Source organism: Phodopus roborovskii, unplaced genomic scaffold (assembly GCF_943737965.1).
Source record: "Phodopus roborovskii unplaced genomic scaffold, PHOROB, whole genome shotgun sequence".
NCBI lineage: Eukaryota > Metazoa > Chordata > Mammalia > Rodentia > Cricetidae > Phodopus > Phodopus roborovskii.
Genome location: NW_026125052.1, coordinates 33,858,883 through 33,884,391, shown reverse-complemented (window position 1 = coordinate 33,884,391; position 25,509 = coordinate 33,858,883). Strand labels below are relative to the sequence as shown.

The following is a 25,509-nucleotide window of genomic DNA, read 5'->3' as shown; positions in this document are numbered from 1 at the left end:
TAAGAGACAGAGTTTCCTGAGCTAACCCCACCACACTCAACTCAAGCAATCCTGTCTCAGCCCCCGAGGAGCTGCCACTACAGCATCATAGGCCATAGTGGCATCTGGTTCCTGGAAGACAAAGAGTGCTTGATCTTCCGCTTGGGGTGTCATCCAGAGTAGGTTCACACCTCAGCCTGCTCCCTCAAAGAGCAGCCTTCCAGGAAAACGGAAAGCCTCCCTTAGGCCTTGCTCTTAGGCCTCTGTGGGCATCCTGTGCACCCGAAGAGCTCAGGCTCGGCTGCCTGGCTGACCCGACCCGAAGCCCCTTTTTCCCTGGCCAAGGGACTGCTCAGTGTCGCGAGCCACCCATCTCCAAAGAGCCTAATGCCACGTTGGTGGCACCTTCCCAGGTGCTGAGACAACGCAGGGTGCGGCACACAGCCTTTCACCAGAGCAACCTCTGCTCGCCAGGTAGGCGGTCTGAGGCAAGGACCCTTTCCTGGGCCAGGGTGGACCTGAAAGGCCGCTTCCCATCTGGCCGCCCTCGGGCTTGCTTCCCGCGTTCCGCTCTGAGCCTCGGCCCTGCACCTCCCGCGCTCCGGCCCCGCCCCCGCACCGGCCCCGCCTCCGCCTCCGCGGCGGCCGCTTTACGGCGGAGGCCGCGCCGCGCTGTGGGCGGCCGTAAAGCCTGGAGGCGGCGCCGCCTCTCGAGGCTGAGCCCTGGCCCGGCGCCCGCACCATGGCGGGCGCTGCCTCTGCGTCCCGCGTGCAGTACCTGTCCGACTTCTGCTGCCCGCTCGGAGGCCGCGCGGGGGCCAAGCCGCGTGTGCTGCGTCACGAGGCGGAGGTCTTCCTGTCCACCGGGCGCGAGTTCGTCTATGTGTACGACCAGGAGGGCGGGGTGCTGACGGTGAGCGGCGGGCGGGCGGGCCGGCGGGAGCGCGGGCGGGCGGCGCCGACCCAGGTGAGCCGGGGCCGCCTGCGCCCTCGCCTGACCACGCTCTCCTGGCGCCCAGGCGGTGTACCAGTTTCCCGACCAGGTGTGGCACCTGCAGCTCCTGGCGATCCGCAGGGCACTCTACGTCCTGTGCGCCCGGACCGGCATCTACTGTCTGTCGTTGGACTCCCGGGACAGGTGAGGGGGCGTGGCCCTACGCGGCTGTGGCTGGTCCCTAGGGAGGCCTGCACGTCCTTCCGTCTGTCCGTCCGTACACCTGCTGACATGTGCTGCCCCCTCCCGTGCCCACCGGCCACTGACAACACGCAGGGAGGATCCTGGCAGCGCACGCACGGCAGCCTAGGCCATCAGCACCCGCACGTGGAACAACCTCTTGCCCCCCTCCCAACACCCGTGCACTAACTGTGCTGCTGTGACCCTAGAGTGTCAGCTCCCGTGAAGAAGTTCTTAGCTATTGAGGCTCAGGTAGTGAAGTCTGCAGCCAGGGGCGTAACTGCTATTGTCCTCGGGTGTCTGGCAAGACATCTCAGGAGGAAGTGGGTCTCAGAAAGAGGTGTAGTGACAGCAAAGGCTTGTTGGCCATTGGCCGCTGCCGGGGAAACAACACACACAGCCCAGGTGCCGCACTGGGGACGGGGACCATTCCCAAGCTGGCGGGCATTGTCTGCGGGGCCATGCTCCTGGCTGACCCCGGTGTCAGATGGTGGGTTTGACCTGCTGAGTGGCCTGTGGGTGCCATGGGAACGCTTTCCAGCACTTCCTGTGATGCCTGCTGCCTAGCCCGCTGCGGCGAACAAGTCAGGTTATTGCTGAATATAAGGTGAGGCTATCCCACCCAGTGCTGACTACTGTTCCATTGTTCCTGAAGGTCTGTGATCCAGGCCTGCGAGGACAAAGAGGATGAGGCCAACCCTTCCCCTGTGATCCGTGTGGACCCAGACGCCTGTGTCCTCCCAGATGCTGCACTCTGTGCCTTCACGGTGCTCGATGACATGCTGGTCACCCTGGTACAGGGCCCCACCCAGTGGAAGATGCAGCTGTTTGAGCGCCCCTGTCCAGGGGAGGAGCCTCGGCCTGGAGGCCAGATCGGTGAGGTGGAGCTGTCCACATGCACCCCTCCAGGCGGGGTGCCAGGGAAGCCCGCAGCCCCCTGCTTCCTGCCAGTGCTTAGCTGCGCCTTCCCACCAGACTCCAAAGCACCTCACGGTCACCCCCAGGGCTGTGGCTGCTTCACGCTAGAGGAGGCTCTCTTCGGTCTACTCTTTGGAGCCGATGCCACCCTTATGCAGTCCCCTGTGATCCTCTGCGGTCTCCCCGATGGCCAGCTTTGCTGCGTGGTCCTGAAGGCCTTGGTTACTTGTGGGTTAGCCCCTGGTGACCCAAAGGTCCTAGTCAAGATCCTCCATCACCTGGAGGAGCCCGTGGTCTTCATTGGGGCCGTGAGGGCGGAGCCCGACGCTGAGGAGGAGGAGGCAAGAGAGCCCCCGCCTGAGGAGAATGTGCACTCTGACTGCCTGGTAGCCCTTGGCCACCAAGGCCGGACACTGGCCATCAAGGCCGGCTGGAGTGAGTCAGGGAACCTGGTGCCAGAGCTTCGTGAGTACTGCCTCCCGGGGCCCGTGCTCTGTGCTGCCTGTGGCGGGGATGGCCACCTGTACCACAGCACCCCGTCGAACCTCTGCATGGTAGACTTGACCCGGAGAGACACTCCCTGGAACCCTGAGAAACCAGATGGGGCCGTCGGAGGTCTGCCCTCCATGCTGTGCCCAGCCAGTCTGAATATGTGCAGTGTCGTCACTCTCCATGTGTCATCAGGGGCATCGACAGGTAAGACCCGCCCTTAGCCCTGAGCTGTGACCGAGCCTTGGGACAGCCTTCCCCTTTCTTTGCTGAGACTTTTGCTAAGGGGGCAGGCACGGGCTTTCCTCACCAGGCCCGTCAGTGGCTCACTCACTCCTGTCTTGGAGTCGAGGTACCTCTGCGTGTCCTGCCTGGCGCTGGGCGTTACCCGCTCTGCCTGGGCGTTCTCTGTCTCCCCACTTGAGTGCCAGCTCACAGCATGTGGCTTGTGGAACATCCCCCACAGCAGGAACAAATCAGGTCAGACCAAGCCTCCCTGTGTCCCCCGAGAGCTGGGTGAGCTGTGTGTCCTGTTTATGAGCCATTCGCAGGGCGTCTCAGAGTTCTCTAAGAAAGCTGTAGCTGGGATGAGAGGAAAGCACCCCCTCCCCTGGTGCTCCCCATTAAGCTCATCAACGAGTGCCCAGGTCCTCAGAAAACAGTTGTGAGGGGATGCTTGCATGAGCCAAACTACCACCGGGCTGGGGCAGGGGTAGGTGTGGCTGCAGTATGTAGGAACTGGCTTTCCGCTGATAAACTACCCGCTTCAAGACTCGTGGTAACAGCTGTGTTGGGAGCAAGCAGACCTCTGGCAGGGGCAGCCTCTGTCCCCTCAGTGACAGGCAAGGGCAGGAAGAAGTGTTGGAGAAGCCAGGCTTCCTGAGATGTCCCAAGGAGGATGTAGTGGAGCTCAGCCCCCCCCCCCTCCAGGCCACTTCTCTTTGGAAGGCTCAGCAGCCTTGCTGTGTGTGGCCTCTTGAAGGTTGAAACACCTTTGAGTGATTGGATGCCCTATAGTGTTCTCCTGTGGTCCCCTTTTGTCCTGTCTGTGGAGATCAGTCATTACCGAGTCATCACGTCTGGACTGACAACGTCTTGTGTAGGCGATTCAAAATGTGTGTAGAGACCCGTGGTCACCTTCTCTGTCCAGCCCCTCAGTGTGGGCTTCCCCAGTCTCCCCCAGAACTTCATTTCCCTCCTTGGACATGGCCTGGGCCCTTTGCCAACCCTTTTCCTGGAGTCCAGAGCAAACACTGCCTGACCAGCCCTACGTGTGTCCGTCATCAGGTGGCACCGAGCTCCTGGCCCTGTCTTCTAAAGGGCGCCTGATCGCCTGCAGCCTGGACTTGAACTCAGAGGTGCCTGTGCCTCCCAAAATGACTATGGCAAATGCGGGCCAGAAAATCAAGGAGCTGCTCTTGGACATCGGCGATGTCTCTGAGAGGTGAGCTGCAGGCTCTGGCTCAAGCAGAGAGCTTGTGTCTTGTCCTCGGGAGCTGACCTAGGCTAGCGAGGCTCTGGCTAACCACTGTGTGTGTGGCTTTCTCCACCAGGGGCCAGAGTCTGCACTGAGCCCTCAGAAGACAAGATGCCCTTTCTCCTCAGTCCCCCAGGAGCCTTGTAGTGTCAGTCCCGTGCCGTGTCTGTGGACCCTCGTTAACGGACAGTGTGTTCCAGCTCTCAGCAAAGTGTCCAGCCCCAAACCTTCCCCTCTTGCTCATAACTCTGAGCCTGGAGCTGGTGATGTGTGGGCTTATGGCCTGCGTCTCGCAGGCAGATACCCTCATAGGCCTACAGCCTACTATCACTACGGAGTGTTGCAAAGGGGGAAGGGGGCCATTCGGGAGCATAAGGGGTGATTTGTGGGGCTAACTCATCCCTAGCAGGCATAGGCCAGCTCAGAGTCTCCATCCTGTCCTGCCACCTCTAGCCAAGAACAGAGATCAGGTCTGACAACCAGAAGTGGGTTCTAAAGAGTTTCACAGGCCAGACAGGGCAAGGCGTGCTCCTGGCGCCTGGGAGCTGCTTGCATCCTCTGAGAGCTTGTGCACAGATCCCTGAGGTCTTATCCTCCCTGGTGCCGTGTCTGTTCCTTGCAGAGTGTCCTTCCTGAAGAAAGCTGTTGACCAGCGCAACAAGGCCATAACAAGCCTCAACGAGGCCATGAATGTGAGCTGTGCCCTGCTGTCCAGCCAGGAGGGAGTCCGGCCCATCTCATGTACCATCGCTACCTCCTGGAGCCGCCTGGAGTTGGGAGACATGCTGATGGCCACCTGTACACTAGAGAACAGTAGCAGCTTCACCCTCGACCAGGGCTGGACCTTGTGTATTCAGGTGCTTACTAGTTCCTCTGCCTTAGACCTGGATGGGGCTGGCTCAACTTTTACCTACACCATTCCGGTGGACAGACTTGGCCCCGGCAGTCGGCGCGAAGTGACATTGCCCCTGGGCCCTAGTGAGAGTGGCATGCTGGACCTGCCGGTGACCGTGTCCTGCTGGCTCTTCTACAGCCTCAGGGAGGTGGTGGGTGGGGCCCTGGCCCCCTCCGACCCTCTAGAGGTGCCCTGTCTGGAGAAGCTCCCTCTCAACCTCCCTGAGCAGGAGGGCGTCTGCCTGCCCCTGAGCAAGCGCACAGTTGACATGTTGCAGTGTCTGCGCTTCCCCGGTGTGGCCTCACAACCCGCACAGGCGCCCTGCGTGCCTGGCCCTGCCTGCGAGCCTGTGGAAACCTTCCTGAAGACCTGCCAAGGCCCTGGCAGTGAGCCAACTGGCGCCGCCTCCCTTCGGGCCAAGTACCTGCCTCCGTCCACGGCGTCCATCAGAGTATCAGCCGTGCTTCTCAGAACTGCCCTGGAGGGTAGTCACTCAGGTTGGTGGCACCGCTGGCTTCGCTTTGGCCTCGGGGCCCTGCAGCCCGTGGAAGTAGGCAGTGTCTCCTCTCCCCGTGGCACCTGTGGGTTCCGGTGCATCCTGATTGCTTTGGAGTACCGTGTCATGTTGCCCGCCCCATTGCCGTGTCCTTTGTGTGTTTCATCAAAACTGTGAGGCGAGGCACAAGCTAAGCAGAGGCAGACGCCACCACAGGAGCCCGGCGCGCCCCGCACGCGGGGCACCTGGTCTGGTGCAGCACTGGGCCTGGCTTTGCCATCACACACACACACACACACAGTGTGCTGAGCCATTGGTATCGTCTGGCCGTGGATCCATGGCAGAAGCGTCCAGGCTGCCGGTACCTCTGTCCTGCTCCCAGCGGATGTTGGGTTGTGAGTCGGTCTGTCCTGGGGAGGGCTGGAACGGAACAATCTTGCACAGCATTTCTGTCTGTGCACCGCAGTGCAGTTAGGACTGTACGCTGTGCCGTGTAGAACCTCCTGGAGGAAGGTTCTAGCTCTGGGTCCATGATTTTTCTCACGACCCCTCTTCCTCCCTGTCTCTTGGCTAACTAGCTTTGCTCCCTACATGTGGTAGGGCTGTGCGCATTTGGGACACTTAGATGGCATTGGAAAGGGAACACTTGACGAAAGCCACGCAGGTGCCACTTAGTGTGTCCCGCGTTCGCTGCAGCGGGCCCGTCTGTCTTCCAGGTCACCGCCTGTGCAGCGCCACCCTGCAGTGGCTGCTTGCTGAGAACGCTGCTGTGGCTGTTGTGAGGGCCCAGAAACTGTCCTGCATCCAGGGCATAGCCCCGGATGGCACTGATGTCAACCTCATCGTCCATGAGGCAAGCAGGGGTCACTTGGGATGGGTCTCGGCGTCCACAGTCCTCAGTGGGTCCCTGGGCCATTGCTTATGGAGAATAACTGCCCATCAGTCTCCTCCGCCTCACCAACCCTGGGTCCCCGGGAGGACCAGCGCTGTCTACTCCATCATGGGTCCCTTCTTCCTGGCGTTGCTAGGGTCACAGTGGACAGTAAATACAGTACGGTGGTCAGCCTTCTCAGGCCAGTCATAGCTAACCTATCGGACCAGCAGAGGGCAGTGTGGGGAACTCCAAATAAGGAACTCCATTCCTGTCATACACCCTCTTCCCCTTCTCTCCCCTGCTTTTTTTTCTGGGTTTTCCAGACAGGGTTTGTCTGTAGCTTTGGAACCTGCCCTGGAACTCACAGCGATCCGCCTGCCTCTGCCTCCTGGGTGCTGAGATTAAAGGCCTGTGCCACCACCTCCCAGGCTCATACAGACGTTTTTTTGGGGGGGTGTCCTCCCAGCAGCCAGGATCCCCTGCAATTAACCTTTACATCATACTGTCAGAGACTCTTGGAGAGTAAGCCCTGTCTGCCAAGAGCCATGGGCCTCTACTCCAGCTCCGAGTGGATTTATAACCAGGCCATGTCCTCCAAGTTCCCTGCCTCACTGCCCACTGAACTGCCCTTTCGAGCCATGCTGTAACCAACGTCTAAGCCAGATGACCCCTGGCCAAGGCTGAGAACTGGCAGTGGTTCTGGTTAGTGGACAGAGTCTGCTCACAACCACATGGAGAAACCTGTGGTGGCCAAGGCCTCTCTACAGTCCTCAGGCTTTGGGTCTTATGCCACTGTGTAAAGAACAAGCCAGGGTTACCCCGCCCTCGGCCCGTCTAGTTAGCACAGTCAGGATCTCCTGAAGGGTGCTGAGATGCCCACAGACAGGCACTTGAGCTCCCTGTGTTAGGCCCTCATTGTATTCCTGGCGTGGAGCCAGGTTAACGTGAGGCTCAGAATGAGGCGGTTCCTACAGGGTTGGATCTTGACTCACCCTGATATGGCTGTCTCTTGCAAATCGGTTTCTTAACTATGGTTCTCCCGCCTACCCACTGTAAAATGTGAAGAACAGCCCAGACCCTGTTGCGGTTACTCAGGCCCTCTTACGTTGCAGGTAGCTGTGACCGATTTGAGCCCCGCAGGGCCCATCCAGGCTGTGGAGATCCAAGTGGAGAGCTCCTCTCTGGCCAACATGTGTAGGGCACACCATGCCATCATCAGACGGATACAGGTATCACAGCCAGCAAGGGGGGGGGGGTGGTTTGGGGAAGGAGGCTCTGAAGGGTCTCCTCTGTGGACCCATGCAGCTGTGGGCAATGTGCATGTGTGAGCCCACTGAGCAAACAAGACACTCCCCTGCGGCGTGCTGCCAGCCTGTGTCACCCACAAGTTCAGAAACAGCTGAGTCTATATGTCCCATAAATTTCTAGTCATTACCTGTCATGTCTGGGGCCAAGCCCCAGATACAGATTCCAGGCCAAGGTGCCTGCACTGTGAGTAGATAGGGACAGCCCAGGGAGGCCATCTGTGCAGAAGAGGCCACTTCAGCACCGCTCAGCACTGAGTCTCTGATGCCCGTCAGCAGAGCTCTGCCCCGAGCACCCATCACCCACTTGAGACCAGTGAGGCTCCCAGCCCCAAGGCGAGGTCCACAGTGGCCACCTGGCAGTTCTTGGCTGTAGCCTTCCGCCAGCCTCACCCTGGAGCTTGTCTCTGTGTACCCTGGTGTTGCTTCCCCTGAGAATCGGGGCCTGCTAGCTGACAGGTGCCCTGAGTAGAGGTGCTAGCTGCTCTCAGAGCTCAAGGTCAGCCTTAGCACATGATTCCCAGGGTTAATTGCCGGTTGTGACACTCGCCTCACAAAGTGAGTGGTTTAACAGTAACCCAGCTGTGGGCTTCATGCTGTGTTCAGGAATTCAGTCCCCATTCTGTAGACTGCTAGCACAGCTGTCTCCAAAGCAGTGATGCCACCACCCAGAGACTACCCACAGGGCCAGCCAGCCTTCAAGAACGTCTGTCACCTGTTCCCCAAGTTTCCCGTTACAAGGACAGTGGCATGGGATTAAGGCCACCCTAGTGACTTTATCTTGGTCATCTGCAAAGACCCTGTTTCAAAAAAGCTTCCTACAGAGGAATGAGGGTTAGGACACAGTCGATCCTTGAAAGGGAATCACATGGCATTCAGCAGGGCACCTTCAGCCAGACACCTCCGTGGTGCATAGACGGAAACCCCTCCCCCAGATGTTAGCTTTCCCATAGGCAGCAACCCCAGGGTCCCATGGGTACCCATCCGCAGCAGATGTGCTGCAGGAGACTCCGTTTGTCCTGTCCGAAAAGGCCACGCAGCATGCTAGACTGTCTTCGGGAACAAGAAAGACTGCCTGGCCCTACCCGAGCCTCAGAGGGAATGAGCAACTATACCAGATGGCGGTCCTGCCTAAGGCCCAGCCCAAAGTTTGTCTGAGCCAAACAAGTGAGAAAGGGGTTTTAAAACGGCTCCTTAAGCTGGGTGTTGTGACACACGTCTTTAATCCCAGCACTTGGGAGACAGAGGCTGGCGGGTCTGTATGAGTTCGAGGCCACCTGGTCTCCAAAGCAACTTCCAGGACATCCACAGGTGTTACACAGAGAAACCTGTCTCAGAACCCAAATAAACAAAAAAAAAAAAAAAAAAAAAAAAAAAAAAAAAAGGCTCTTTGTTCAGGCCTAGTGGTACATTCTGAAATCCTTGAAGTTGGTAGGGTGTGACAGGAGGTATCAGTAATTCAAGGCCAGCCTAAGCTACACAGCAACTTTGAAGCTACCTTGAGTTATTTAAGGTCCTGACTTAAACTGTAGAAACGTCTTTCTTAATTATTGTAGGTGGGAGTCCCAGCTGCTCTAAGGAGGAAGTGAGTGGGCCTCTCCACAGGAGTCAGGCCAGCTGTTTAGGAAAGCCAGGTGATAATGCTCGGGTAGACAGACAAGAAGTGTTCACTATGATCTGAGGGGCATGAAGACCCTGGCCTCTAGACTCAGGCACCCACTCCAGGAAGCCCCTCCCCGATACATGTCCCCCAACCCTCCTGTCCTCTAGACTATGGTCACAGAGCAAGCTGCTCAAGGCTCCAGCCCACCTGACCTCCGAATGCAGTATCTACACCAGATCCATGCCAACCACCAGGTGAGCCCTGGTTCCTGGGTGTGAGCGTCCCCAGGTGGCATGTGGGGGCCTGTTTTCAGTTGTTTGGGTTCTTAGGATGGGATCAAGATATATAGGGCTATGTGCATTTCCCGTTGGCCTGGCCATGTCCACGTGGCTGTATGTCACATCATTAAGGCCATGTGGCCCAGTGCCCTCTTTTGGACCACCCTCTCCCTCCCAAGTACAAGATGCTTGTAGGTGAAGGGCCAGGCTGAGCTGTGCTGTCTGCCCGTAGGAACTGCTTCGCGAGGTGCAGACGCTGCGTGACCAGCTGTGCACGGAGGATGAAGTCAGGTCCTACTCCACAGCCCAGAAGCTCCTGCAGGTTTACAAACAGCTACGCAACCCTAGCCTTGTCCTGCTGTGACCAGGTGGGTCCTGGGCCCCTTCCACACTTCCTCCAGTGTGCTTCTACCCGGATGGAAAAGGATACACTTTGGTTCCCTGGCTCGGGAGGCTCAGCCAGAAGAGCTGGGAAGGTGGGGTGTGAGCTAGATCCAGGCAGTGTCCGCCTTGCTGCCTCTCATGCCTTCCTCCTTCCCCACAGCTGCTGGCCGGCTTCTCCTCACCGCGGGGCACACTCCAGGATGAGTTCCCGGGGCTTGCCTGGCAGTACCCCTCCACCGCAGCCTCTGCAGCCCTAGTGGAAAGTATCTCTGCCCAAGTACCCGGGCCGTGGAGACACGGGGTTTCTGGGGTTCAGACTTGTGGGTGCGGGACTGTTCTGCCGCCAACCCTGCCGCGCCCCAGGAGCACTGGCTGCCCCTCTGGAGCCACCAGGTGGTAGAATGCCCGCTGCAACCAAAGCACAAAGACCACGGGAGGGCTCCCACCGATGCTGGTGGCCTGAGCTGCCTCCCCACCCCCACCCCCGGGTCCCCATGCTGTCCCCACTATGCGAGGAGAGCATGTCTGTGAGGTGCTGTGCTGTGCGACAAGCTGCCCTTTTCATGGCGTCCCAGGTGTCAGCCAGTGTTTACTCAGTTCCGTCCCCACCTTCTTCAAAGTCTGCCGTGCTCTGTGCCCTTGGGTGGGCGGCCCTTCCCCACTTCCCCTTGGCCCCGACAAAAGGACATTCTCACAGCGCCCAGCTACCTCCACCAGGGCTCACCTCACAGGGCATTTACACGGGAGTCTGTCCATCCTGCAGGACAGAGTTCTCCTCGGAGGCAGTTAGGAGACAGAAAGGCCTCTCTTGGCAGCCTGGAGTCCACAAGCCTGGTTTTTGTAGCAAGGTGCTGATTGCCAGGGCTGCTGGCGCACCTTGACTGCTGGCCTGCTAAGAGCCCTGTCCACAGCCTTGTCCTGATTGGAAGCCTCGAGCTGCGGCGTGTAGTGTATATGACTGTCTCCGAGCAAGTTGGAAAGGCTGGGTCAGTCCACAGGACAGCAGGCCTGCCTGGGAGCGCAGAGGGGTCTCCCGGCTGAACTGACTTCTGTCTCTGTCACAGATGACTTTTTCTAGTGTCCCCTACTTGCCGTTATAGTCCACAGAAATTGCAGGGTTTGTCTTTAGCCTGAGCTCCAGCAGGCCTTGGGAGCCACCGGGGCGCATGTCATCTGGGACTGCTGGCACTTCATCAGCCTTGCTGGGCAGCTGGGCGCAGGCCCCACATCTGGGCTTGGCCGGTCATCCTTGGCACTGGCGGGATTAGTAGGGCCCGGCACCAGGCTCAGATGGCTGCCAGAGCTGAAGAAATGCCAGGCTCAGCTGGAGAGCCTCACTTGCGTTGTCATCATGGAGTAAGAGCCACCGTTGTTCCAGCTGGGCCCCTTAATCCTTTATGACGTCCCCGTACACGCCAGATAACGCCTGGCATCCTTACACTGCAGGCCATAGACCACCAGATTCCGAGACCGAGCCCACTCAGGCAGACTGCTATGGTCAGCTCCAAGAATTTATAGGTATATACATACCCTGAAGTGTGACCCTGGTTGCTTTGGGTAAGGCAAGGACAGTCCCTTTCTTGTTCGTAAGGTTGGGGGTGGGTATCCAGCTGTACCTTCCTTCCCAGCATGCCTCCTGCTTTCCTATCATCTATCCATTGCCTCCGCACCCCAACACATTCCCTGGCTGAGTGACTTACTGTCCCAGACTTGCAACTTTCCAGGGGTCTCATTTGCCCTGGGTAGTTGGGGAGGATGTTAGGACCCCAAGTAGGGTTGGGGCAGCCTAGGTTAGTGTGGCCTGCTTGGCCCAATCTCTGACCCAACACACACACACACACCCAACACACACACACACACACACACACACACGCTCGCTTCCAGCTCTGGCCCTGCCCTTTGATTAATAGAAGATGGCCCTAGTGGTGAGCAGACAGGCCCGGGACTCCAAAGTGCATACCCTCGGCGTTACCAAGCTGGGTGGTTGAAGCCCACTGCAGCTATGCAATACAGGTTTGATGCTGGGTCGGTGGGGCCCTGGGGTCAGTGCCCTGTGAGTCCTCAGTATTCCCAGAGAGCTTCCCCCACAGGCAGGTCTGCGTCAGCACGCAACAGCCCTGAGGCGCCACCACGCAGGTACTTGCCACTGAGGGCACGGATGGCCAGGCGGCCGCGCTCTCGGAACTCGAAGAGGAAATCCTCCGCCAAGTCGCCATCACTGCACACGCTTCCATGGCTGCCGACGTACCAGAACCCAGCTCCACGACCTGGAGGCAAAGCCGGAGGTCGGCAGGGCCCCGTGCACCCCACGCCGCCCGTGCACCCCACGCCGCACCTCTGATCTGATAGGCACCATCCCTGAAGCTCAGGTGGAAGACATCGTAGGTGGAGCGGTTGGTGTCCAGCTGGTTGGATCCTCGGCGGTGACAGACGAAGCCATCCTGGCCACGCAGCACCAGGATGGGTCGGTTGATGAGTTTGAGGATGAACAATTCATCTTCGCCTAAGGGAGAGGATGCTGTGGACCACTGCTGCCCCTACCTGTCCTATGCAGGTCATAGACTTGGGGGTCCGGGTGTACCACTGCCTAATGTGCCACTGTGGCAAGGAACCTAACACAGCACAACCTAGGCGTTCCTAATGTGCAGGTGTTAAGACGGCATCCAGGCCCCCAAAGACAGTAAAGGAGAAGACACCCTGGGATCTGACTTCTTCCCTGACGAACGGGGTAGGGAGGGACCTCAGATGCACTGGCCCTGGGTGAAAAGCTTCCCCCACTTACAGAAGGCAGGGGGTGCTCACCCACAAAGTCACTGATGGCGGCCAGCTGCCCATTTTTCTTCATGCACACGTAACGCCCGTTGCTGGCTTTAAGCGCCACCCGCCGGCCGTGCCATTCCATTTCAAACATGGTGTTGGCAGAACTGGGGAGGGGGTGGGCAAACAAGATCTCAGAGAACGAGGTGTAGTTTGGTCCCCCTAACCTCGTTGGGTCCCAGGGATGAGACAGAAGCCTGCCCACTACAGAATACCCATGGCCAGTGAGAGCTATGTGCTGTCTAGGCTCCTATCCTCATAGCTAAGTTGTGCCCAGCATGGCGGTGGTGATGATGGTTGTGGAGGTGGTGACAGCCATCATGGTGGCCACCGGGTGCAGTGGTGCACACTCCTCCAATCCCAGCACTCAGGAGGCAAAGGCACATGTCGGTGTGGGAGGCCAGCCTGGTCTGTATCCTGAGTTCCAAGCTATCCAAGGCTACAAGTGAGCCCTGTCTCAAAATTAAAACGGTGGTGGTGGGGGAGACGGTAGTAGTGGCCGTGTTTGTAAGAGGTTGGTGGTGACAGCATGGACAGGTGCACTCACACTTGAGTGGCGGTGGCCTGAATGCCCCCGTGAGTGACCAGGGCCCAGTAGCCACCCGTGCTGGAATAGAAAGTGCACGTCTTTGTCTCCTGGTCAATTTGCATCAGGAAGGTCTCATGGTCCAGTTCTTCGTCCTGATTGGCTGAGACATTGATCCCTGGAGGGAGAAGACAGTGAAGCTCCTCACACCTCCTGGCAGGCACTGAGATGGGGAAGCATGCTTTGGGGTAGCATGAAGCCAGAGGGAGTCTCAGCTAGAGCTCTGTCTTCAGGTTTGGAAGCCATCTGTCAGAAGCAAGGGAGCTCTGCCCAGGATCACCCAGACACCAGTGCACCCCAAAGGATGGACTCGGCCCAGCTCTTCCCTCACTCCCTGGGATAGTGCTTTTCATGCTGGCAAAGCCCTGTCCTGCTAATCAGCAAGTAATCTGTTTGTTCCTGCTCTCTTGACCCAGGATTTACGGCAGCTTCTATTTATAAGTCACCCTTAAGCTGCTGAGGGGAGAGTTGGGAGGTATCTCTGACCTTCCCCTCCCTGAAGTGACCCAGATCATAGGCAGGGGCTAGGAACCAGCCTGCCTACCTCCCACGCATGTCCTTGGTACCCTCAGAGCCCTAGGGGAAGGCAGGCACAGGGCCCGCCCAGTGCTCGTGTAATGGAACGGACAACTGTCCCATGTCCTGGCACAGCATGCAGGCACTGAGCCTCAGGGTTGTCCTAGAAGATCTGCCCCCCTCCCACAACTCTGAATAGTGTGGCAGATAGAGCCTCCACGAGCCCAAGTGGGAGAGACAAAGCCTTCCTTCGTGAAGGTGGGGCCGCATCCGGTCCAACCCTGCAGGAGAAGAGGACAACCAAACAGCTCCTAGTGGAGAGGCCGAGGTCTACCATTCTCTAGCTCCCACAGGCTATGCCCAGGCACCCTCACACTGGGGGGCCACTGCTTCCATGCAGAGGAACAGCTAGCCCGTCCCAGGAAAGGGTCCAACAGTTTGTTTTTAAGGCGTTTTGTTTTGTTTCTATACGAGTGTTTAACCTGTGTGTATGTCTGTACCATTTGTGTGCAGTGCACACAGGCCAGAAGGGGGCATCAGATCCCCTGGCACCGGAGTTACAGACCGTTGTGAGCCACCACGTGGGTGCTGGGAATTGAACCTGGGTCCTCAGTGCTCTTAACTGCTTACTGTCTTTTTTTTTTTTTTTTCTGTCCCCACCCCTGCCAGCTTCATCATTCCAGCAACAAATACTGAACTGGGTGGCTGCCCTCATCCTCATGCACCAAGCCGCATGGTGGGCAGAAGTCAGCGGGGAGTCTGGGTAATGAGTCCCACAAGGATGGGTGCTGCAGGCCATAGGAAAAGTGGCCTCTCAACGGGGACAGTGGCAGGGACAGAGGGCAGAACCAGGTCAATAGCTGTTGGCTGGGCGCGTCGACCAGAACCATCCGTTGACTTAGGCCGCTGCCACACACCCACCTCGCAGGCCAAGGGGCTGTGTCCCCGCATCCCCCACCTGCCTCTGCAGACGGAGTACTACGGGAATCTTCCTCCTCATAGTCGCCTGCTCCTAGGGAACCGACCGGGCGGTGGGAGGGCCGCAGAATCCAGAGCGATCTGGACAGTGAGTTTGGATGGGGTTGTGCCATTCTGTTACTGGCCAAAGGGCTGCGTGCACGTTAGCCCTGCGGTGCCCGTGAAGGCAGGGAGGAGCTGGCAGAGGCTGCGGAGGGGCAGCAACAAGTCCAGCGGGGGGGGGGGACTGCAAACTGGGGCCCACGGGAGCCTCTTGACTAGGAGACAAGTTCGGGGCGTGCCTCTGCCAGCCTGTCTCTGCCCCTTCATCAGCGCCATCACCTCCGCCATCTCCTATCCCTTTATTAACACAACCGCTGCCATCACCCTCTCCACTTCCTGCCCCTCTCCATCAAATCGTCAGCATCACACCAATCCCCCATAGCACGGCCATCAGTATTGACACCGCCCTTGGCACCCTCATTCCTGAGTGCCACAGGCTATTCGTTACAATCACAGTATGTTGGCCACCACCCCCAGGTCCCCCAGGAAGCACTCCACTACCTCTGCCCCAGCCGGCTTGCTTAGTTAAGGACTGTGGTGGACGTTTGAGCCTTCTCCAGACCTGGTGGCGTGGCTGGACTGCATGGCCGGTGATGGGAGAGAAGGCCACATATGCTGGTGTTGTGCCAGCCAGACTGCCCTAAAGGATACAACTGCAGACGTAGGTCCTGGGCCTCCCACGTGGGTGCCCATCTGGAGAGGACACAAGGCGTCCAAGGGGACTGGATATCTGGGTACTGTAGCAGTGGGCAGTGGCAGGGTGGGCACACAGGACTCCCCTTTCTCTGGCAAGCGCTGCCATGACAGGGGTCTAGGGGTCTAGGTGAGTAGGAGGGGCATCCCTGCCTCACGCCTTCTTCTGATCTCAGAGGACCCAGGTCAGGCTTTGTCTAGGTACCCTGTGTGCATAAGCCCCAAACCCAAAACATAAACAACTCTGCCTTGTAGCCTGGGCCAGGGTTATGCCAGTAGCCTAAGGCCACTCAGATCTTTGGGTTCCTTGTGGGCCAGTAGGAACACTCTGTTTACCCCAAACTACTCAGGTGTCGCACAAGTGACCAGTGGCCAGGAAATGAAGAGCCAAGCCACACCCCACAGATGGAAACGGCACCTCCCCCTAGAAGCACAGGTCCTGGGCGGCAAGGTTGCCTTGGTTGTGACTACTAACACTGAAGATAACAGTGAACTCTCCCACTCCTGGGGTCCCCACAAGGGTTCTACTGGGCAAATGTGAAATCTATGTCCTGGCCCTGCCTTGGTCTCCCCCTTATCTCCCCCAGAGACCAGAAAGTGGGGTGGCAGGACCTCCCACTGCCCTTAGACTCTGCCATTGCCTCACCGTGCCTCTCCAGTCTTAGACACAACTGCAGTCAGTCCAGCAGACACCAGATTCAGCTGGTGTTCTCCAGATGTTAGGTAGTGAAGCGCCCTCCTCGGAAGCCACCAGCCCTCAGTAGGCCCATAGGCTTACACTGTATGCAGAAACACTCATCTCCAATGGACACACACACCCAAACCAGCACATGTGGCATGTGCGCGCACACACTCATACACACACTCTCACACACACATACACACACGCACACACACACATGCACACCCTACCTTGCCTCACAGAAACATAGCGGTGGTTGGCAGCCACCAGAACCACCTGTGGGTGACTTTGCTCTAGGTCGAACAGTTCATCCTTGCCGGGCCTCGTATTGCGCCCAGCCTTGAGTGTGCCGGCAGGACCCACGGGTGCCAGGTAGCGGCCGTCACAGTCCTTGAAGGCTAGCTTGCCCGCCTTAAACTCTAGTGTGTAGCAGGCACGGGCTTCGGGCTCCCAGACCAGGTGACCGTCACTGCGCAGGTAGCGACTATCGTAAGACTTGAGGCAGTACCGCCTGCTCTGGAAGATGAGGGTGAGCAACGCGTCCACACCCCACGGCATGTCACCATCCGCTGCCATCTCATCCTCCTGCAGGCACAGATGCACGTAGCGGCGACGGCTCACACTCAGCAAATGAGCCTGTGGGTGGATGGCCAGGTGCACAGTCCACAGCTCTGCGGAGGAGATAGCTGTAGCGAAGCAGGACAATCGGTCCTCAGTGCCACCAAAGAAGCGGCCGTGCGGCTCTGACTGCAGCGCCCAGCGTCCATCAGGCTGCGGCAAGACCAGGAAGCGACAGTCACGGCCGGGCCGGTCCCTCTCACAGGCCACACGCCCGTCTTCTTCTGCTGACAGGTAGCGGCCTAGGTGGCTGCTGCGGAACAGCACAGCAGCGCTGCCCTGCCCTGGGTCAGGCTCCAGGACCCATGTCTGCTTCCTCTTGAGGCTGCATGCTGAAGCGTTGACCTTGAAGCCGAAGCTCTCTGCTGTCAGATAGCGGTTGGCATCATTGACCAGGCCAAACTGGATCTTCAGCACCTGATGCAATCCGTTGGTTGGCATCTTTGAGGCTAACCAGGTTGCTTCAGGGGCCTACGAAGCTCTCTCTGAGTGTTCAGGGGCCCTGTGGCCCCCGCCCCCCTCAGAGGCCCAGCTCTGTCTAGCTGGCCCGTGACCCCCAAGCCTAGCTAGTGACATGGACACTACCTGCTCCAACACTGCCTCTGTCTCGTGGCCTTGGCCACCCAGGCAGATCTTACATGGCCAGCGGGCAGCGGAGGGCGGGTGAGGGGGGCGGATCACAGATGCACCGGCTTAGGAGGAGTAGCCACCTTGCCTTACCCCCAGCTTGGATTTCAGTGGCTCCTGGATAGCACCAAGGCCAGAGCCTGATGCCCAGCAGGACGGGAGCAGGACGGACCACCTCCTGGCCCTCATCCACGGCTGCCCGGGTCCGATGTCCTATCTTGTGGGTCTCACAACTCTTAGCGTCTCTTCTTACTGACTATTGCTTCAGGGCCTTCCACCCCCCAGCTCAGACCCCCCCCCCCCCCCCCCCGTGCAGCCCAGCTCTTTCCCAAGGTAGAAAAAGCAACCCAGTGGAAAACTCACAGCAGGGCGGCAACCTGATCGCAGCCCTCCGCCCTCAGTGGCCGCCAGATCCTCTGCAGGATCCAGTTACCGCATCTCTGATTCCCAGGAGCAGCAAGGCCCCCCTGTAGTATGCAGCAGTATCCTAGCCTGGGCCCCGCCCCGCCCCCCCCATTCCTAATCTTATGTGCTACCCTGGGTCTGACACTGCTCCTGGCTACGGGCTGGAAGGCGGCGAGGAGCAGGACATATAAGGGCCATCGGGGAGGCTGGGACACCTTGAGCAGCTTGAGCAGGGCTGGCAGTGTGTAGACGGGTTCACTGACGGTCCTGCTCCACTTGGTTCGGGAAGAGCAGACTCGTATGGTATGCTGGTGAGGCCCTGTGATGCTCACACCCACCCAGGACTGTGCTGTGCAGGAACACACCCCTGTAGCAGGCAGAGAACCAGGGTATGCCAGGATTCCTTTGTACCCTATTGGGATGTGAGGCTGTTCCCTGTATGCAGGGAACTCAGGGTGATCTAGCCTCAAGGGCCTTCAGCAGACCTGGGGGCCCCGTTACTGTTGCTCAGCTCACAGGGGATTATGGGCTTGACTCACGGCCTTCACAGACTTGAGCACTGGAAGCTGTGTTTCCAAAAGTGCCCCCATGGGACCCAGGGTGGGTGGGATGTGCAGTTGAAGAGATGCTGGAAGCTGACTGCACCACGTGGCCACCTGGCTGTACCCTCTCCATCCCGAGTCCGAGAGGGGTCGCAGAGAGCTTCAGTGAACCTGCTCAGGTTAATCCTGCTTTCTTGTGTGCTGCACCTGCCTTAGGGGACCAGAGCCAAGCCAGAAACTGGAGCTGCCCATCCTGGGCCTGAGCCAGAAGTAGTGTCTTCTTCCTCACAACTGTGTGACTGCTGTGGACTGGGAAGCCCGGGACAGCGTGTGAAGGCCTTCCTGGGGGTCAGCCAGGGCCCGGGTCCTGTCACCCTCAGGTGGTCACGGTCGGGGACTTATACGGGGCAGACTGGCACAGGCGTCTGTTTGAGGAGCATTCAGAGGGCGAGGTGGAGCGGTCCGACACTCGAGAACACTAAGAAAGTGAGGGCTTCCTCAACAGAGGGCTCAGGGCAGGATTCGTGACAGATGGTCTCAGCAATCCCTGCTCATTCCCCTCCGTAACCCACACACGTGCCCGAGGCGCCAACGAAAGTGTGACCGGGCTGTGTGCCAAGTGCTGCCCTAGAGATAGTCTGGGGTGACAAGGATGCCCACACAAAAGCTCCCAGTTACCAGGCTGGTGTCCACACTGAGAGGTGTCCCTGGCGTGGCGTGGTCTCCCATCAGTCAGGTCTCAAGGGTCTAGTTAGGTTTGTCTGTGAGCGGGGGAAGGCCTGAGAGCCAGCTGTGCCCAGCACACCCTGGCCCCACCTCGCCAGGCTGTGGAAGAGCCCTGGGTGTCTAGTCCCTGTGATTGGCGTAATGGCTTCATTAGCCTGACTGGTGCTGGCAGGATTCACCGGCATCAGGTACCTAGCGGGAGGAGGCCTGGCCGCCAGGCGCTAAGTGTCCTGGCTCTGGACTGTCTCTTGGTAATAGAGCCAGAAGTGTAGGTGTCTATTCAATTTTGGGACACTCCCCCCAACGGCTCCAGATGGAGCAGAGGTGTTTGTGCGATGTGAGGGGCCTGCTGGGCTCCGGGGTATGTGAGGGTTAGGGTTTCCTTGGACGGAGGAAGCTTTCTTGGGCCTTACCATCCAGACCTCCACTGCTGTCTCCAAGGCTGTGATCTATTAATGGGGTCTTTCAGTTCTGGACCCAATCAGGGGTTCCACCACGGAATAGGTGGTCCCTAAGTGTCCCAGTGGTGTGGGGTCAAGTTCCTGTGTAAGGAGTGGCGGTTCTGTGGACAGTGGTAATACTGTTAGCAGGTCTGGGTATTGAATGTGTCTGTGTTGGTATGTGTGAAGGTTCACAGGGAGCAGGGAGAGGGGATGGGCTGAGCCGTCATAGTCACAGTGAGCCAGCCCAGCTTCGGAAGATGCTGCCCTAGGCAGCAGCTCAGAGCCCTGTTATGGATGCTGGTGTAACAGGCTGTGCACCTGCTTAAAGAGCCCTATGCAGGGGGTCGGTCATATCCCGGCTACACACAAGTCTAGGGCAGGCTAGGTCCCCTGCCTACCCTCAGGGTACTCAGATGACAGAAAGCACACCTTTCCTTTTTCTTTTAAATGTTTATTTATTTAATTTTTATTTGTGTTGGTATTTGGCCTGCTTGTTTGTCTGTGTGAGGGAGTTGGAGCCATTGGAACTAGAGTTACAGTTGTGAGCTACCATGTGGTTGCTAGGAATTGAACTTGGGTTCTTTGGAAGAGCAGCCAGTGCTCCTAATCACTATACTGAACCATCTCTCCAGCCCCAATGCACACCTATTTGTTTTTGTTTTTGTCGTTTTGTTTGTTTGAGACAGGGTTTCTCTGTGTGTGGCCCTGGCTGTCCTGAAACTCACTCTGTAGACCAGGCTGACCTCAAACTCACAGAGATCCACCCGCCTGTGCCTCCCGAGTGTGGGGATTAAAGGTGTGCGCACCACTGCCCAGCATGCATGCCTCACCTCTTAGCTTTGGTTCCCACGTGTGTCTGCCACTGTGGCCCCTCCAGGCTGCACGCTGGGGACGTCCTCTCCAGGACCCCATCTATCCACCCTGAACCAGAGGGGAAGATGATATGCCCAAAGTATAGCTGTCTGATGCTACTGAACCGGGTCTGGGCGCAGATGTCAGGCTACCTGATGTGCCAACTTCCACAGGTATGTCTTGGGGGAGGAGCACCCTTGATGGACCCAGAAGCGGGCCATTCTAACCACAGCCAGGTCTGAAAGGCAAGGGTCTCCTCGGCTGTTAGTCTGGCTATGGGAAGGCCAGGGTCTGAGTTGATGCCCTTCTCAATAAGAGTCCAGCTGGGGGCAGAGGCACAGAATGCTCTGAAGGCCCCACACACCTAGCTCTCAGGAAACCTGTCTCAGAGTCCTGGCCACTAAAGGCCTCTTTGCCCTAGCCCACAGGCTGGCCCCCAATAGTGTTAATAGTACCCCAGAACTCAGATAACCCTCCACCCCCATCTCGATTAGCCCAACCTGGGGCCCCTGCCAGCATGCTGCCTGCTGCCATGGCAACCAGCATGTGGGCCAGGCTGGGTGCCCAGCAGCGGCGCGTGAGCGGGCACAGGCCTGTCAGTGCGCGAGTGGGTGTTTCCCCCTTTGATGACCCAGAGCCCTGGAAGCTGGGAGAGGGCTGGGCAGACCCGTGGCCAAGGGCTGACCTTTCGCAGCCCTCCAGGGAAACCAGAAAACCCCAGCATTTCACCCTTCCAGAGAAGCTCCCAGCCCCGCCCCTTGGCTGCTGCTGAGGTGGAGATCCCTGTAGCCAGCTCCTTCCTGGCCTCCCAGGCTCCTTGGCCCTGCAAAGGGGGGGGCAGGTACCCAAGTGGCACCATGCTGCTGAGCACACCCCACACCTTGGCTTCCTCACCCTTGTGCGGGGCACCTGCTCCCGCCCAGGGTCCAGCGTGGCAGAGGCCCAAGCCCCGCCCCCTCCCCCCCCCGCCCCCGCTGTACTCTCCTCCCTGGGCTCTTGAATCAATTTTTCATGCAGGGCTATCTGCAGCTCCACTTACACACAGCAAAGGGGGAGGGGCCTCGAGTCGAGTCATTTACTCTGCCTAGGTTCTTACTGAGGCCTGCAGACCTGGTTTAGGGTAACAGGCTCCACTCCACGAGGGAGGGTCACGTCAGAAACAGGGGGGTTTCCTGACTGCACAGTGGGAACCTCACCTCCTTCCAACCCCCCTCCTCCCGACCACCTCCTGACCCCAGGGAGCAAGGCAGCTCACTGAAGTGCCCGGGCTCTTTTTGTTGCTGTTTTCCATTTTTTTTTTTTTAATTCTGAGATTATAATTACATCATTTCTTCCTCCCTTTACCACCCTCCAACCTTTCCATATGTCACCCTGTGTTGTATAGGGTGGCCTCTACCCCACAGGGCTGAAGATGCAGGCGTGTAAACCATGCCTGACTAGAGCATCTGCCCCTGCTCTTGCTGTAGCCCGGTGATAGAGCTCACGTGTTAGACATGAGGCCCTTGGGTCTGACCTCCAGTGCCAGCAGAGCACAGAAAATGGCCGAAACACATCTCAGCCTGGGCCCCTGGATGTGTGGGACTCACCGAGGACCAGGTCTGCTCCCAGGAAACAGAGTCCTGTGTGGGCAACGCGAGCCCTCAATGCGAGGGGTGAAGGCAGCCTCTGCCTGGCTTTCATCTCTGAGATCTTACCGCTTCTGTGGACACAAAGGCCTAGCCACACCCAGGTAGACAGCAACCACTGCCTGCAGAACTCAGCCTGCCCTACACGAACTAGACACGAACTAGACCCTCCTCGTCAGACACAGGCACCTTTAATGTGTGTGGTGTGTGTGTGTCTACTGTGTGTGCATGGATGTGTGGACAGGCCATAGATTGACACTGGGTGCCTTTCCGTTGCTGTCCATCTTCCCTTTTACATTATTTATTTGTTTATTATGTGCCGTGTGCCCTCTCCTCCCACCTTTGCACGGGGTCTGCCGACCAAACTCAGAGGCCACACATATTTCCACAGTAATGGCTTTCCTTCCTGAGCCATCTCGTCGGCCCCCACCTCACCTTCTGAGACTGGGCCTCTCCCTCGGAGCTCACCGGTTCAGCTACACCGGTTGGTCAGCAAGCCCCAGGGATCCCTCCCTACTTCTGTTTCCCCGAGAGTGCTGGCATCACAGGCACACAGTGCTGCAACCTACTTGTTTTAGTTACGATTTCTACCGCTGTGGTAAACTCTGTGACCAAGGGCTGGAGAGATGGCCCAGAGGTTAAGAGCACTGGCTGCTCTTCCAGAGGTCCTGAGTTCAGTTCCCAGCAACCACATGGGAATGAGATCTGGCGCCCTCTTCTGACCTGCAGACAGAACACTGTATGCATAAAAAGAATAAATCTAAAAACAAAACTCTGTGACCAAAAGCAACGTGGGGAGGGAGGGGCTTATTGCATCTTACATCTCTGCCCTGTTATCCAGGGCAGGGATCAAGGCAGAAACCTGAAGGCAGCCATTGGAGGCCTTGTTCTACACAGAGGCTCAGCCTGCTTTCTTACACCACCAAGGACCCCCCCCCCAGGCGATGTGGCTGGATCCTCCCACACCAGTCACTGATTAAGAGGTCACAGACATCTCTCTGCCCGCCTCTGCCTCCCAAGTGCTGGGATTAGAAGATCTAGTTGTGCCTGGCAGAGGTGGCGCACACCTTTCATCCCAGCACTCGGGAGGGAGAGGCAGACAGATCTCTTTGAGCCCAAGGCCAGCCTGGTCTACAAAGAAGGTTCTGGGACAGCAGGACAGCCAGAGCTGTTACAGACCCAACACACGGGGGGGGGGGGGGGGGAGGAAGAAAACTTTGAGGGTGTGTGTGTGTGTGTGTGTGTGTGTGTGTGTGTGTGTGTGTACACAACAGGTGTGGTGATATCTGAGCCAGAATTGGGCATCAGCTCTCTTGGAGCTGTCGTAACAGGTCGTCGTAAGCCTGTCGCTGTGAATGATGGATATCAAACTTGGGTCCTCTGGAAGAGAAGCAAGAACTCCCAGCTGCCGAGTCGCCTCTCCAGTCTTGGCTACAGTCTCATAGTTAATTTTGTGAGAATGAGAGGTCTTGGAAATTAAAAGTATGAGTGTCTGTGACCAAAAAATGCAATGCAAGATCCTGGGTTAGGTTTATGAAAACGCTGTCAGGATTATTAATGGATAAAAGTCTTCGCCGATATACCAGCGGTAGATGTGGTGGCGTGAATGAAAAGCCCCCCAAAGGGAACAGCACTATTAGGAGGTGTGGCCTTGTTGGAGGAAATGTATCAGTGTGGGGGTGGGCTCTGAGGTCTCATATGCTCAAGCCACATCCAGTGTCTCAGTCTGCTCCTGTTGCTTGCACATCTACATGAAGCAGCTACTTCTCTAGCACCATGTCTGCCTGCACGCCACCATGTCCTATACCACGATAATAATGGACTAGGCCTCTGACACTATAAGCTGTCACCTCAGTGAAATGTTTTCCTTTATTAGGGTTGCCATGGTCATGGTGTCTCTTCACAGCAACAGACACCCTAAGACAGTAGATTACTGTAGAATCGTTACTTGATCACTGCTGTGAGACAGGGTAAAATGTGGGGGCATCATGCCGCACCAATGTGTAAACTGGCTCAGAAATGACAAGAGACAGAACAGCAAGCTGCTTTCACAAGGTGCTTTAAAACGGTTATATTTGCCAGGTGGTGGTGACGGCCTTTAATTCCAGCACCCAGGAGGTAGAGGCAGGTGGATCTCTGAGTTTGAGGGTAACCTGGTCTACATGGTGAGTTCCAGGACAGAGATACACAGCAAACAAAAAAACGGGAACACTTAGAGAAAGGGCGGGGGGGTCTGGAGACAGGATCAGCTGTCCAGAGCACTTGCTGATCTTCCAGAAGATCCAAGTTCAATTCCCAGAACCCACACAGCAGCTCACAATAGCTTGTAACTCTAGATTCAATACCCTTTTCTAGTCCAGGACGACAGCACCTGCATCCACATGATACACACACACACACACACACACACACACACACACACACACACACACGGCTTTTAAAATGAAAAATTCCACCAAATGGACTGTTCTTCCAAAGGACCTGGATTCAATTCCCAGCACCCACATGGCAGCCCACAACTGTCTGCAACTCCTGTTTCAGGGCATCCAATAACATCACATGTACATAAAATAAAAATAAATTATTAAAAAAAAAAAAAGAAGGCAACGCGGCAAGGGGGTGCTGGCCTTTAACTGAAGTGTTCTCTCTGACTCTGAGGCCAGCCTGGTGCACAGAGCAGCTACATAGCAACACCTTGTCTCGAAAAATCAAACATGGAAGATAAAGAGGAGGAAGAAAAGTAAAAGAAGATCAGGCATGTGCGAAGAAGCTCAGAGTCACATCCGGCTGTGACCGGCACAGCCTCGTCTACGCTGAACCGCGCTTGCGTTTCTTTTCTGAGAAATGATGGTTGTTAGGTGACGGTGTGGTATGACCCAGTGACACCCAGGAAGCACAAGGCAAAGCATCTGGGGGCCCAGCACACCTATCACCCTAGGAATACACAGCGTGCCTGTACTTCGGGGTCCCTGTGTGTGTATCTGCTCCCAGATATCCGACGGGCTGGTCCTCTCTGGCAATGAGTCCCTTCGGTTTTTTTCTCATTTGTTCTGGGTGCTGGCTGTCCCCGCGCCACCTCCTCCCGTGCGTCAGCACCGGCTGAGGTCACCCGCTGCTTGGCCACAGCCCTGCCTAGGTTACGCTGGCAGTGATGACTCAGCGCGGTTACTGGCTTCGGGGTCCTCCTCGCCTCCCAGGTGGGGATGACTTGGATCCGCGGGTGAGCTGCACCCCTCTCGGTGTCAGCAGCGGGACCCACCTGGCGGTGCGCACGGGAATGACGCGAGCCAGCCAGACCTGCCTTCCGCACGGCCCGTGCCCGGGGCGCCACCTGCTGGGCCCGGGGCGCAGGAAGGGGAGGCGAAGCCCGGGCGGCCTGGCTTTCCTCCTGCCTGCAGGTCGCGGGCGGCAGGCTTCCCAGGCCTTGGGGTTTGAGGCAGCCTTTCCGCATTCCCGACCATGCACCCGCCCCACTGGTTTTCCTTC

General features: G+C 57.7%; 2 protein-coding genes across 2 annotated transcripts; one reads left to right on the top strand and one right to left on the bottom strand.

Annotated features, from left to right (window-relative positions):
* The first annotated feature begins 681 nt into the window (after positions 1–681).
* Positions 682–11,208, top strand: Faap100 (FA core complex associated protein 100). Its single transcript, XM_051182077.1, has 10 exons — positions 682–892; positions 999–1,117; positions 1,809–2,767; positions 3,848–4,004; positions 4,660–5,429; positions 6,145–6,281; positions 7,415–7,531; positions 9,377–9,463; positions 9,720–9,855; positions 10,032–11,208. The coding sequence occupies exons 1-9, from the start codon at positions 722–724 to the stop codon at positions 9,849–9,851; spliced, it is 2,649 nt and encodes an 882-aa protein (XP_051038034.1). The 5' UTR covers positions 682–721; the 3' UTR covers positions 9,852–9,855; positions 10,032–11,208.
* Positions 11,209–11,842: 634 nt separating this feature from the next.
* Positions 11,843–17,295, bottom strand: Fscn2 (fascin actin-bundling protein 2, retinal). The gene is made up of 5 exons (XM_051182087.1): positions 16,416–17,295; positions 13,236–13,392; positions 12,674–12,795; positions 12,207–12,374; positions 11,843–12,138 (listed from the first exon to the last, which is right to left on the bottom strand). The coding sequence occupies exons 1-5, from the start codon at positions 17,242–17,244 to the stop codon at positions 11,933–11,935; spliced, it is 1,482 nt and encodes a 493-aa protein (XP_051038044.1). The 5' UTR covers positions 17,245–17,295; the 3' UTR covers positions 11,843–11,932.
* Between the last annotated feature and the right edge of the window lie 8,214 nt (positions 17,296–25,509).

Bases quoted from the DNA above. Each gene is read 5' to 3' on its own strand.
- Fscn2 (XM_051182087.1), bottom strand. From the start codon at position 17,244: ATGCCAACCAACGGATTGCATCAGGTGCTGAAGATCCAGTTTGGCCTG. The intron at 13,393-16,415 runs GTAGGGTGTGCA...TTCTCCCTCCAG, and splicing joins CTATGTTTCTGTGAGGCAAG to GGATCAATGTCTCAGCCAAT. The intron at 12,139-12,206 runs GTGCGGCGTGGG...CTTTGCCTCCAG, and splicing joins TGGTGCCTATCAGATCAGAG to GTCGTGGAGCTGGGTTCTGG.
- Faap100 (XM_051182077.1), top strand. From the start codon at position 722: ATGGCGGGCGCTGCCTCTGCGTCCCGCGTGCAGTACCTGTCCGACTTC. The intron at 893-998 runs GTGAGCGGCGGG...CCTGGCGCCCAG, and splicing joins AGGAGGGCGGGGTGCTGACG to GCGGTGTACCAGTTTCCCGA. The intron at 5,430-6,144 runs GTTGGTGGCACC...TCTGTCTTCCAG, and splicing joins CCTGGAGGGTAGTCACTCAG to GTCACCGCCTGTGCAGCGCC.